Source organism: Gouania willdenowi, chromosome 9 (genome assembly GCF_900634775.1).
Source record: "Gouania willdenowi chromosome 9, fGouWil2.1, whole genome shotgun sequence".
Taxonomy (NCBI): Eukaryota; Metazoa; Chordata; class Actinopteri; order Blenniiformes; family Gobiesocidae; genus Gouania; species Gouania willdenowi.
This window is the reverse complement of record NC_041052.1, coordinates 34,462,735-34,475,265: the sequence shown is the minus strand read 5'-3', so window position 1 is coordinate 34,475,265 and position 12,531 is coordinate 34,462,735. Positions and strand designations below refer to the sequence as shown.

The 12,531-nt window shown below is 33.1% G+C and overlaps 1 protein-coding gene across 1 annotated transcript; it reads right to left on the bottom strand.

Annotated features, from left to right (window-relative positions):
* Positions 1–4,463: 4,463 nt before the first annotated feature.
* Positions 4,464–12,331, bottom strand: LOC114470108 (ubiquitin carboxyl-terminal hydrolase 42-like). The gene is made up of 13 exons (XM_028458121.1): positions 12,236–12,331; positions 11,938–12,064; positions 9,271–9,477; positions 8,963–9,073; positions 8,047–8,146; positions 7,689–7,756; positions 7,328–7,398; positions 7,136–7,218; positions 6,931–7,039; positions 6,702–6,842; positions 5,817–5,917; positions 5,505–5,643; positions 4,464–5,402 (listed from the first exon to the last, which is right to left on the bottom strand). Exons 2-13 carry the CDS (start codon positions 12,035–12,037, stop codon positions 4,464–4,466), a joined length of 2,169 nt encoding a protein of 722 aa, XP_028313922.1. The 5' UTR covers positions 12,038–12,064; positions 12,236–12,331.
* Between the last annotated feature and the right edge of the window lie 200 nt (positions 12,332–12,531).

Sequence of the window (12,531 nt, the reverse complement as noted above, 5' to 3'; positions counted from 1 at the left end):
CCCCCCCCCCCCCCCCCCCCAAAATAAATAAATATTTGAGACCCAAATGATTTCATTTCGACAAAAGTTTTTTTTTTTTTTTTTTTTTTTTTAATCAAAGTGATTTTTTTTTTTTTTTTTTTATAATAAAGACAAAAATCTACCACCTCCACACTTTCAGGGTCGCAGGCAGAGGTGTAAATAGTACTGATATATCCTGCTGAAGTACAAGTACTGTTACTGGATTGAAACTGTACTCAAGTACAAGAAAAAGTAAGTCATATATAAAATATCCAAGTACAAGTAAAACATAACTTAATTAAGTAGTACTCAAAGTAAGTTATTATTATTATTATTATTATTATTATTATTATTATTATTATTATTATTATTATTATTATTATTATATTACGTAATGTTAATATAGGTGAGGTCTCCATCTTTAATCTGTTACTTTCACCTCTGGTGCAAGACTACTGATATATCTACTCAAGTACAAGTAATGCATACATAAAATACTCAAGTATAAGTAAAAAGTAGCTTAATGAAATAGTACTCAAGGTAAAAGTTACTAGTTACTTTCACCCCTCACATATATTTTTGGTAATAAATCGTACCACGGTTCTCTTACATACAGTAAACATCTCATATATAAACTTAAAAAGGAAGAGATCAAATCTTGCACAATTGGAACTTAATTTATTTTCCACAAAGGCATCTGTATAAAATAAAAGGTTTGTCAAAATACACAATTTTTTATTATTAAAATAACACCAATGAATTAAGATCAAAATTGTATAAAGCAAATTCTCAGGCTCTAAGCAGCTACATTTATCAACTCTAGAGGGGTCAGGGTTAAATAAATCAGACTTATTCCGGTATACTCCTTCTTTGAACGTGTAAATGTTTTATTGAAATCTTCTTACTTTGTGTTTTTTACTTGTTTTGGAAATTAATAAAATAGCTTGTTTTGTGACATTCTTTTCATTTTATATGTATTCTTTGTTTTTACATGTTCAAAAATAAATGAATCAAATAAAATTATTATTATTTTTTATTGTTAGGGCTGGGTCGATCTGCTTTTCTCTTAATTTGAATTTAATCACGATACTTGGGTGCTGATTTGATTTGTATTGTGATTTGTATTTGATAGTAACAATTATTAGCATAACATTAATTTCTTTATTTTTATGGATGTTTGATTAGCCTTTTTTCAATATCTGATATGACAATATTGTCGAAAACTAAATTTCCAATTCCCACTATTACCGATACCAATATATACATCTTCTGAATGATTATCGGTGGAAAAAAATATTCAACCTCAGTAATGGAAAAGATGCCACATTTGTTTTTAACATGTCTCAAACAACTACACTTGGTTTTTCAATATCGGTTAAAAAAACAAAAACAATATCATTATCAACCAGTATTACATATTGTATATATACATATTGTATATATATTGTAATTGTAATTTCCGTATGTTCCTTATCCAAAATCAAAAGGTGAATTATACACTTTCTTCAAGTCAGTCAGCTGCTCTGACATTTATTTCAACTTCACATGAATGTGTACTACACTACATGTAGTGTTAACATATGACGACATCAGTAAAAAATAAAAATAAATAAAAATTTGAAAATGGCAATGTATCGTAAATTTATTAGATTTTCCAACAGTTAATTGATATTATTATTATTGTTATTACTATTATTATTATTATTATTATTACTACAGGGTAAATCAATGAATGAGCATGTATTAATTATTATATTTTGCTACTGAGGAGGTAATATATTTCCTGTCCACATTGTTACAACAAGTAACTTGACAAAGCCATAGTTTTAATAATATTGATAGTAGAGCGCCCCCTACAGACAGCAGTGCATATGGTTAAAATTTATACTGGATCCGTTTCACTCAATCAATAACAGGCCTAAATAAAACTGTCAACAGTCAGCAATACTTAATGGTATTTTTTTTTACACATGAATTCCATGTTAAGAGTGTTTCTTAACCCTGCAGGGATGATTCAGTTTGTAATCATAAATCAACGTGATTTTCAAAAAAGATGACATGTGTCATATGTAGCCTACATTATATTAAAAAAAAAAAACTGGAATAGCTGTCTAACTCTTTGTTTTTTTTAATTATCAATAAGAAATATAATTTTCTAAATGATGCTTGTAAATTTAATGTCCAAACTTGTGGCTCGGGGGCCAACTTCAGCCCACAGGAGAAAGTAAAAATGACAGAGAAAACATGAATCATTGTGTAAATAAATAATATTATCAATATTTGCAGGGGCTCGAAGTTTTCCCGGTGCTTATATTGCATAATTGCAATCATTTATTAATGGTAAACTGTTGAAAAAACAACAAATTCTTCCAAAATTCTTAAATTTTCCTTAAATTATTACATAATATTTTTCTTAATTAAATAGAAATTGGTCACAAAATCTAGGAAATTTAAAGTGAAGACCTTGTTGAAAATGATCTGTCACTTATTGTTTGGACATCGTCGGTTTCTTACATATTCAGTATTTTATGTATTAGCAAAAGTGTAAACTAGGCCACGTTAATGTTGAAATTACTTGTTTTTTCACATTAAATCTGTGGCCCACTTCAGATCAAACTGCTCCATATTTGGCCCCTGAACTAAAATGAGTTTGACACCCCAGAAATAAGAGATTACATGTTGTACTTCACTCTATGTTGTGTTTGAGGCAATAAAACATAAATAAATGGGTTTCCAGTTTTTAAAAAAAAAAAAAAAAAAGCTACCACTTCAACCATTGTTTCCGCCACTAAATAATTAAAAAAATTATTTTAGCAAGTCATATTATGCGTTAGTGAAGTCATAATAATGAGAAAGTCATAATTGTGTGATAGAAAGTCCCAACTATGAGAAAGAAAGTCATAATTATGAGAAAGAAACTCATAAATTTGAACTACAAAGTCATAATTATGAGAAAATTATTATTAATGTATATTTTCAAAGAAACATAAAAAAATGACGGAATCATTCTGCAATAAAGACTTATTTATGTACTTCCACTATTTTCTGCACTATGAACCTGCATGTGTTGAATTCTAAGAACTGAATAAACATCCAAAAATATGTTATTATTATTATTATTAAAAGTGTAAATAAGAATGGAAATAGTCAGTGTCGGTAGACTGCTGCAAATCCTGTTTCTATCTCATAATTATGATTTTCTATCTCAAATTTATGACTTTCTTTTTCCTATCTCATAAATATGACTTTCTATCTCAAAATTATGACTTTCAATTTCGTAATTATGACTTTCAATCTCATAATCATGACTTTCTATCTCATAATCATGACTTTCTATCTCATAATCATGACTTTCTATTATGGCTTTCTTTCTGAAAATAATGACTTTATTTCTCCTTTTTTCATAATTATGACTTTCAATCTCATAATTACAACTTTCAATCTCATAATTACAACTTTCAATCTCATAATTATGACTTTATTTCTTCTTTCTCTTAATTATGACTTTACTATCTCATAATTATGACTTGCCGTGGTGATTTGTATTTTATTTTCATAGTGGCGGAAACAGGGTTCCATAGTTATTAACACTTCTGCTGCAGGAAAACAAAAAAAACAATGAGAAAATAATCTCTTAAATCATGACCGCTGGAGGTTTTCTGGGAAATGTATTCATATAAAGTTGTGTCTTGTTTTTGGTTTGTGTTTCATTGATTTCTTTTGTTTAGCGTGAGTGCCTTGTTTTGATTTATCCATTCACTAATTTTACTTTGTGTATTTTTGTTCTGTTTTACATTGATTTAATATCATTAGAGTCAGCTGGAGGCAGAGGTTTATTTGCATCATGTTCCTTTACCTGTATATTAATCAATTTCTTTCACTAAACAAGGCTGCACTCCTCAGCGAATACTAAATCTTCTTTTTAATGTAAATAAACATTTAAATGAAATATAAAATACCCTAAATAATTAAAATTAATATTAAAAATGAAAATGTAAAAATTCAGAATTAAAAATTAAAAATGTATTAAAAAATATAAAATTTAGATAATAATAATTAAAAATGTATTAAAAAATATAAAATTTAGATATTAATAATTAAAAATGTATTAAAAAATATAAAATTTAGATATTAATAATTAAAAATTAAAAAAATAAATTAAATAGTTAAATAAAGAAAGAAATAGATGGATCATCAAAACAATTCATAAAAGTCAAACTCATACATTTTATACCCCAGTGATCTCATTCTTATGAGCCTGACAGTGGCAGTGGTTCCCAATCTTTTATTAATCGTGACGCCATTTTGATATCAACAACTTTTGACGACCCTAAAGAAATGTTTTCAAGAATAGTTTCTATCATGTTTGTTGTACTGTCATACACATACAGAGTAGCCAGAATGCTCAGATATTTTTAAACTACATTTTATTGAATTTAGCAATTCTAAAATGGTAGTGGTCTTTAGCTCTGCTTCAGTCCTTGGTCACTCAAGACGCTCGGCTTTAAAGCCACCGTGAGAGGTGTTACTGCTTCTCTTCTCTGATCTGTAATTGACCAGTGGCCACCATTTTGTGGGTGGTGCCTTTTAATCTCCATGCAATGCTCGGCCTCTCGCTCTCTGTGATCGTGTTCAAACTGGAGAAAGCGGCCCCTGGATGAATGTGGTTTGTGAAGACTTTGGCTGCAGTGCTTGTGCAGATGACAATTTCTGTTGGGGTCGTGTTTGTGATATCGGTCTCTGTATTGTCTCATGTAATCTCTGTCGGAACATCGTCTGTCGCTGTGCTTTTCTCGAGAGGACAATCTGTGCCTGTATTGCCGGTTGGTGACATTGTCGGTGAAGCTCTGAAAGCATTCTTCCATCTGGGTGGATGCGGTCGCTGTCCTTTGACTTCCAGACGAGAAAGCAGGAGCCTCTTTACAAGCTGCAGAGTGAGACTTTGCAGTAAGCGACTGGTTGGAAGTCGCAATGAAGGTTGTTGGAACGACATCCAGAATTTTTTGTGAAGTTAACGCTGTAGTGTCAGGAATGGAGAGGTGCTGGCTTTTTTTAGCATTCATAGTTTTCCGAGAAACGTCAGAACCATTTCCGGAGCTGTTGCTCCACTTCAGGTCACTATTGGGCAAACAGGGCTTGTCCCCAAAACCAGAATCCTCCTGGTCTGTTAATCTATTTCCTTTTACAATGTGGCGCGCTCCAGTACAGCAAGACGTGAAGTTAGATGGACGTTGCTGCAATTTGTCCTGATCAGGAACTACTGTGGGTTGTCTGGTCGAGTGGAAGGAAGAAGAACCCAGTCTGTGAACTGGTTTTCCTGCTGTACTGCAGCTGGTGCTGGGCTTGGAACTGGAGGACGGATCGTCCCTCAATGATCCATTCCAGTTTACATGAAGAGTGTTCTAAAGAAATATGAAGGACACCAAAACTGGGTTTTCAAAAAATGCAAACTCGCTTTCATCTTGAGTGACATTTTAATACTGGGATGGCAGATTTGACAGTACCTTGGTCGTGTGTGGAGGCGGCTGAAGGCCAATGAAGCCCTTTTTGATGTGCTGGACAGTGGTGTTGATTGGTGGTTTAACCACAGGCTGTGGGGGCGCTTGACCAGAGATCCCAGGGTTATGCTTAACATCAACGGACCTGTGAACAAACATGGCAACCTTGTTTTCAACCACATTTTTCAAGGAAATAATAGTCCCAAATTCAAAGTTTTACAGGATTTTTCCCCCTATCAAAACTACTAATTTGAAAATTTTAAAATAGTTTTAAAACTATTTATTTTTCAAATGATTTATTATTAATGATTTACTTACTTGATGTAGAAAAGAAGATAGGCCTCTTGTTTGAGGACAGTAGTGATGTCACTTAAAGTCACTGAATAGTCGTCCATCTTATACCACTGGCCGTTACTAGCCTGTAAAACACACAATCAGCTGTAAGTCTCTAATGACAGTAACACAAGCAACACTTTTCAGCACAGACAACACACTCAAAGCTGCTCTTTGTGTGGTTTATGAGTTCACATCCTAGCCCAGAGGTAGGCAACTTTTATCACAGTGGAGCCAAAAAAATGTGTTTGTTTGATCGGAGGGCAACGTGATCAACATTCATGTCAGCATTTAAAATAATGAGCGATCTGAGCATTAATACAGGAAAGAACAAATAGTTTTTACTGTAATTTTGTGTTTTTATGTCATTCTGTGTATGTTTTTTATCTTGGTCATTGTGAGGCATTTTGTGCATTTCTATAGTCCATGTGTGTATTTTTTCTGTAAAATATGTTTTTTTTTTAGTCACATTGTGTATTTGTGCTGTCATTTTGCATTTTATTGGGTCATTACTCATGAAAAATGGGAGCAAAAACAAAAGTGTTGCGTTTATATTTTTGTTCAGTGTAATTTTGTGTATTACTGTTGTCGTTTACTGTGCTTTTGGAGTATTTTCTGTGTTTTTCTCTTGTATTTTACTGTAGTTTCCTGCAATGTGGTAATTCTTTGTATTTTTTAATGTATTCTTGCTTTTGTTTTGTGTATTTTTCTGTCATATTGTATGTTTCCTTTGGGGGCCACATTAAATTTGACCCCCGGGCCACTGTTTCTGTTCTGGCCTGTTTCAGGCTTAGCAGCTGATCTGCCTTAATGTGCTCAGTAAAGACCAGTACTGTGATAGGCTAGCAGGTAAAAAAACACTGTCAGTACCTTAACATAGCACAAGTAGTGTCCGTGATGACAGCTGAGTCCATTGTGAACCAGTACAGCGTACAGGTTATAGAGCTCAGGCTCTCCTTCAGACTCAGACATGAAGGAATTTAGCTTCAAGTGCTCCGAGTAATTCACGTTCTGGTTATCAAACACAACAGGAATTAAAAGCAGTCAAAAACCAACAGAATACATTAGATAATCGTCTATTTGCAAATAGTGAGGATACCTTTATGATCTTTAATTCCATGTAAGTAAATCGCTTGAGGCAGAGGATGAGCACGTTGGAGCTGTGGTGAATGGTGAATGTCTTTGTGGCAGTGACCATTTTTTGGCAGCTAATGGAAGGAAATAATTGTTTCATCAGTTTGCTGGAAAACAACTATGATTATGAGAGGAAAAAGCAGACATTTGGTAAAGAATCATTCACTGACTTTCTGCACTTGTACGTATTGTCACCACCCAGCTGCTCTGGTTTGACAAACTGCTTCAAAGCCTCGAACACACTGGGAACTGTCTGCATGGGAAGAACAAATAACACTTTTTAGCCAATCATGTTCCGATGAACAAATCTTTAAACGTGAATTAGATAAAATACAACGATCAAACAAAAAAAGACCAATTACCTGAATATCCAGAGTAATATCCAGGAATGGATCAAATGCATCCGAAACTGCTTCGCAGTTTAAACATTTCACTAAAGAAAGGAAACAGAAATCATTGTCATGTATATAGTTGAGTCAAGCTACGAGAACACAAACAATATGTTGGAGTATGAAAAAAATTGAGCATCGTGTTAGTTCAGACAGGCACGGAAGTCAAACTAGTCCCGCCCCTTCATCTGTCAGTAGCTGATAACAACAGACAGCATTCATCCCCTAATCAGTTAATCATCCAGCTGATCATATTCTATGCTTGGTTTTTAAATGCAAGCTATATAAAGCTATTTGACTAAAGTGATCTTGACTGAACTAACAAGTATCGTACCTCTAGACCGCAGAGAGCCGCCAAATACTTGATGGATGAACGCAGTCCCCTGCGTTTGAACGTCCAGTCTGTCACAAAAGATGGTGTCAAACAAGAATTAACAACACGTGACTTGATACACTTTCTCACTGAGAATTAGTCAACTAAAATGTTAACTGTTGCAATGCAAGTGAGATAACAAGTGAGAAAAAGACATACAGACATACGGACCCTTAAAGTAGAATGTTGTTCTTTTGTTGCCACAATGACAGACATTTGTTTTTATTGACTTTCCAAAATAATGACTTTATGTGACTCAAGTGTAATCTTAAACCTTGTTATTTCCCTGCTCTATGCTGGACAGTTGAATGAAACTTACTTTTTTCCAGCTAAGCAGGACTTTTGCATAGCACCTATTGTGTATTGCAGAAACTCATGGGCATCCTCCTGTCTTCCAGGGCAGAAGTGATTTGCAATATCTGCAATTGGAGAAAAAAAAAAAACATCTTAGTAAAGCTAAACACAAGAAAAGTTAAGTTTGATAAGGATTAATTAAACTATGGTACAAGCTTCAGTATTATAGCTTTACTGGAGTCCAGGGTTGGGGTCAATTACATTTTTCAGTTATAATTACATTTTCAATTACCCATGTTCAATTGGAATTTCATTTCAATTACAGTGACCAGCAATTTTTTCCAATTACAATTCAATTACAATTTTTTTTATCATCAGAAAGTCAATTGCAATTACATTCTCAATTACTACAGTTCAATTACAGTTAATCAATTACTGAGCTGAAAAAATAACCTAATAAAAGTTATCCTTTCTTGTGTTTTCTGTTAGCATCTGTTATGATAACAGGTCCTAAATCATCTGTAAAATACACTAAAAACAAATGTCTATCATTTAATTTATTTCCTATCTCTTGGTTATCTTGTTAGGCTTCCTAATCAATGAAAATATACGTGTTAATATTGTTAACTACATATGTGTAGAACTGTGCATTGAACTGTAACATGGTTCCCCAGTTTAGCGTTAAATTGTAATTTACAATTTTTGAAGAATTTTCGTGGCAATTACAAATACAAAGTCAATTATCTGAACTCAATTACAATTCAATTACAACAGCAAAAGATTATTTCAACTACATTTACAGATATAATTACATAATTGTAATCTATTACCAATTATGCAATTATAATTTAACCCAACCCTTATTTAAGATTAATTAAACTAAGGTAAAAAGTGCATGCAAGGCAAAGCTTTAATATGATTGCTTTGCTGGAGTCACTTACTTCTGAGATTTTTGGTCACATTTTCAGGCCTGATGACTTCCCCCGATCTGGCAAAAACCTCAATGATGTGGTTTTGCATGATACACATCATACAGAACCCTTGCTCACCACCTACACAAGTAAAAAAAAATGAGCAAATTCTCAGCATTAGAGGAATTAACCTGGAAAGGAGCTCACAGATATATCAAAACTGATCAGCAATGGTGCAGAAGTTAATAAAGTGACTAAAAACTGGATATTACTGTAAATTTGTGAGCTTGCAATAAAAAATTTAAAAATAGTCAAATAATAGTAAATCAGAAAATTACATATCATGGCGTGCTCCCGGGTCAGCAAATAATTTGTCAATGGTGGTGTGTAGGTAAGGCATTGAAGAGCTGAGTTGAGGAAGCAGGTGTTCCCCATGTTCATCAGACCTGCACCGATTGAATAGATCTGGGGCCATTTTAGGAGGAGCCATTTAGGATCGAACAGGACCTGCTGGAGCAATTCAACGCCATCATCCGAGTCATTGGCTGAACACACAAAGCACATGTAATAATTAAATTACATTCAACTTTTTCAAGCAATATTTTAGGATTTCAAACTGATTTAAGTGCATACCACCATCTATCTTTAGCTATAATTGAAAGCAGCTACATGACACTACAGTGCACTATTTTCACTAAAATATATCATATATAACATACCATTGACCATCAGAGTTGGAATCAATTCCACTTTTCAGTTACAATTACATTTTCAATTACCCTTGTTCAATTACAATTCAATTACCATTACAGCTACTCGCTTTTTTTCCAATTACAATTAAATTACAATTTTTTTATCCTCAGAAAGACAATTATAATTACTTTCTCAATTACTAAAATTCAATTACAATTAAAGGTGGAATTACAATTTACTCGCTCGCGCGCCACCTGATCCCCCTATGCTGTGAAAAATTCCTGGTGAGAACCCTGTTGTATGTGGCATCATTCTCTGACATCATTCTCAGTGTACTGAAGTACTAGTACTTCAGTACACTGAGAATGAAGTACTTCTACTTCAGTACACTGAGAATTATGTCAGAATTCTACAAAATTTCGTAGAAATTACACTGTGAAGATGTCATCAGTCCAAGCTGGGAGCCAATACAATTTTCAAAGGGGTGCTATTGGGTTATTTTGACATTCACATGTGCAATTCCCCCAAAATATCAAAATTTTCCCCGGTCCTAAAGTGCGTAAAATTTTTTATGAGTTTTTGAACGTGTTTAGGCCCTCAAAAATGCGATCATTTTCTCTATAAGAAAAATAACAATAAAAACGAGGTGCATTACATCAGGGTCCTACGCACCTGAAATAAATAATAAAAGTTAACCTTCCTCTTGTGCTAGCTTTCTGTTAGCATCTCTTATGATGACGGGTCCTAAATCATCTGTAAAATACACTAAAAACAAATATTTATCATGTAATTTCTTTCCCATCTATTGGTTACATTGTTAGGGTTCCTAATCAATGAAAATGTAGGTTTTAATAGTTTTTTTAAATGGAAAAATGTAGGAGAGCTTGATAAGAAACACATTTTAATAACTGTTATCTCCATATGAATGTACATAGAACCAGTTTTGCATTCAATTATAATTGACAATTTTTTTGAATTTTCATGCCAATTATAATAATAATTCATTTTAATTAAAAGCCCTTTCAGGCCACCCAAGGACCCTTTACAATAAAAACATAATAATAATGAAAACAGTGCAATACATTAAAAAACAGAATACAAAAAAGAAAAAAAATGACCAATACAAGTATGATTATAATTACGCCATAATTGTAATGAATTATCAATTATGCAATTGCAATTATAGTTGACCCCAACCCTGCTGACCATACACCAAATCTCTGCTACGCTTAAAAACATTTGTACCAATGTTTCAGAGAAAATAAACATTTAAAGGTGGTTAATTTAAAACAAAATCCTTATCAGCAGTATTTCATTCTAAGTACTAATATTATTAGTATTAGTGTTATCAGTCTAATAACATACTGTATGTATTTATCTTTGTGAGTTTGAATCCTGGAAAGTAAATCAGATTTTAGATGCAGCTCATTGGTGACTAGAGTTCCTGAGGGCCCCTCACATGGTCCATGTGGGCTACCTGGAACCCGCGGGCACGTGTTGGTGACCCTCGCTATAGAGCATGTACGCAGAAACTCCATTTTTAAAAGTTTATTGCATTAATTGATAATGAATTACTATTATGCAGTAAATATAATTGTAATTGTAATTTTAAAAATATGTTGCTGTCATAATCGTAATTAAAGTCAGATAATTGACTTTGTAAATGTAATTGTGATTACATTTCTATAAAAATTGTCGAATATAATTCAATGCAAAACTGTGGAACCATGTTACAGTTCTATATACAGTTCTACACATACTGTATTTAGTTAATTATTATCAAATTATGTTTTATATCATGCTTTCCCACATTTTACAAATTCAAATAATTGAAATCAAGGGGTACTGACACTAAAAAGTCTCAGACGCCCACACTAAAAATATTAAAACCTATTGATAAAGAAGCCTAACAAGGAAACCAATAAATAGGAAAGAAATTTAGATGATAAATATGTGTTTTTAGTGTATTTTACAGCTGATATATTTATTATAAGAGATGCCAACAAAAAGCTAACACAAGAGGACGGTGAACTTTTATTAGCTTGTTTATTTCAGGCTCAGTACTTTTGATTAATTGCAATTGAACTTAAGTAATAAAGAACGTAATTTTAATTGACTTTCTGAAAAAAACAAACTATTATTTAATTGAAATTGGAGAAAAAAAAATGCTGGTCACTGCAATCGTAATTTATTGTAATTGAACATGGATAATTGAAAATGTAATTGTCACTGAAAAATGTAATTGCCCCCAACCCTGCAGCCAGTCAAGACACATCCATAAAAGCACTACTAAAAGCAGCTGTTCCTCAAACCTTGCTCATTTGGCTTTTCCACACCAGAGGGTGGATTTGCGTCCAGGCAGCGTCCTGGAGGCGTCTGTTGTTGACGGTCACTCAGCAAAACAGGACCCATCGCCAAAAGTCACAATTTTCTGAAGATCTGTCAGGGGTGGGCGTTGAATATAAAAAGACACAAGTGTATATCTTTAGAATATTGTTTTCACTCTGTTGCCATTTGATATTATTTAAAATCAATTAAATTAATAAATAAATATATGTTAAGGTTTTGCTTATCCAGAAAAGTTTTTACAGGAAATGTTTATCTCCTTACATGTTTCAAGTTTTCCTCAGAGGTGATATTTGTCAGTTTTCTCATTAGGAACAATACATCAAAGCATTTCTTCAGTCTAAAGTCTGACGTCATAGCTAGCTCAAAGTGACTATATATACGTAGTCGTGGAAACAACCTCATGTACTATTCGAGCGTGGCCTATGGCGTTACCGGAAGTCATGTGACCATTCCGTACATTCAAATTAAAAGAAAAAATGGCTGAACAAGCGATACGTGAAGCTGGCCCCCCACCCCACACAAAACTCTGTTAAAATGGTCTCAGTTAGTGCTGGTTT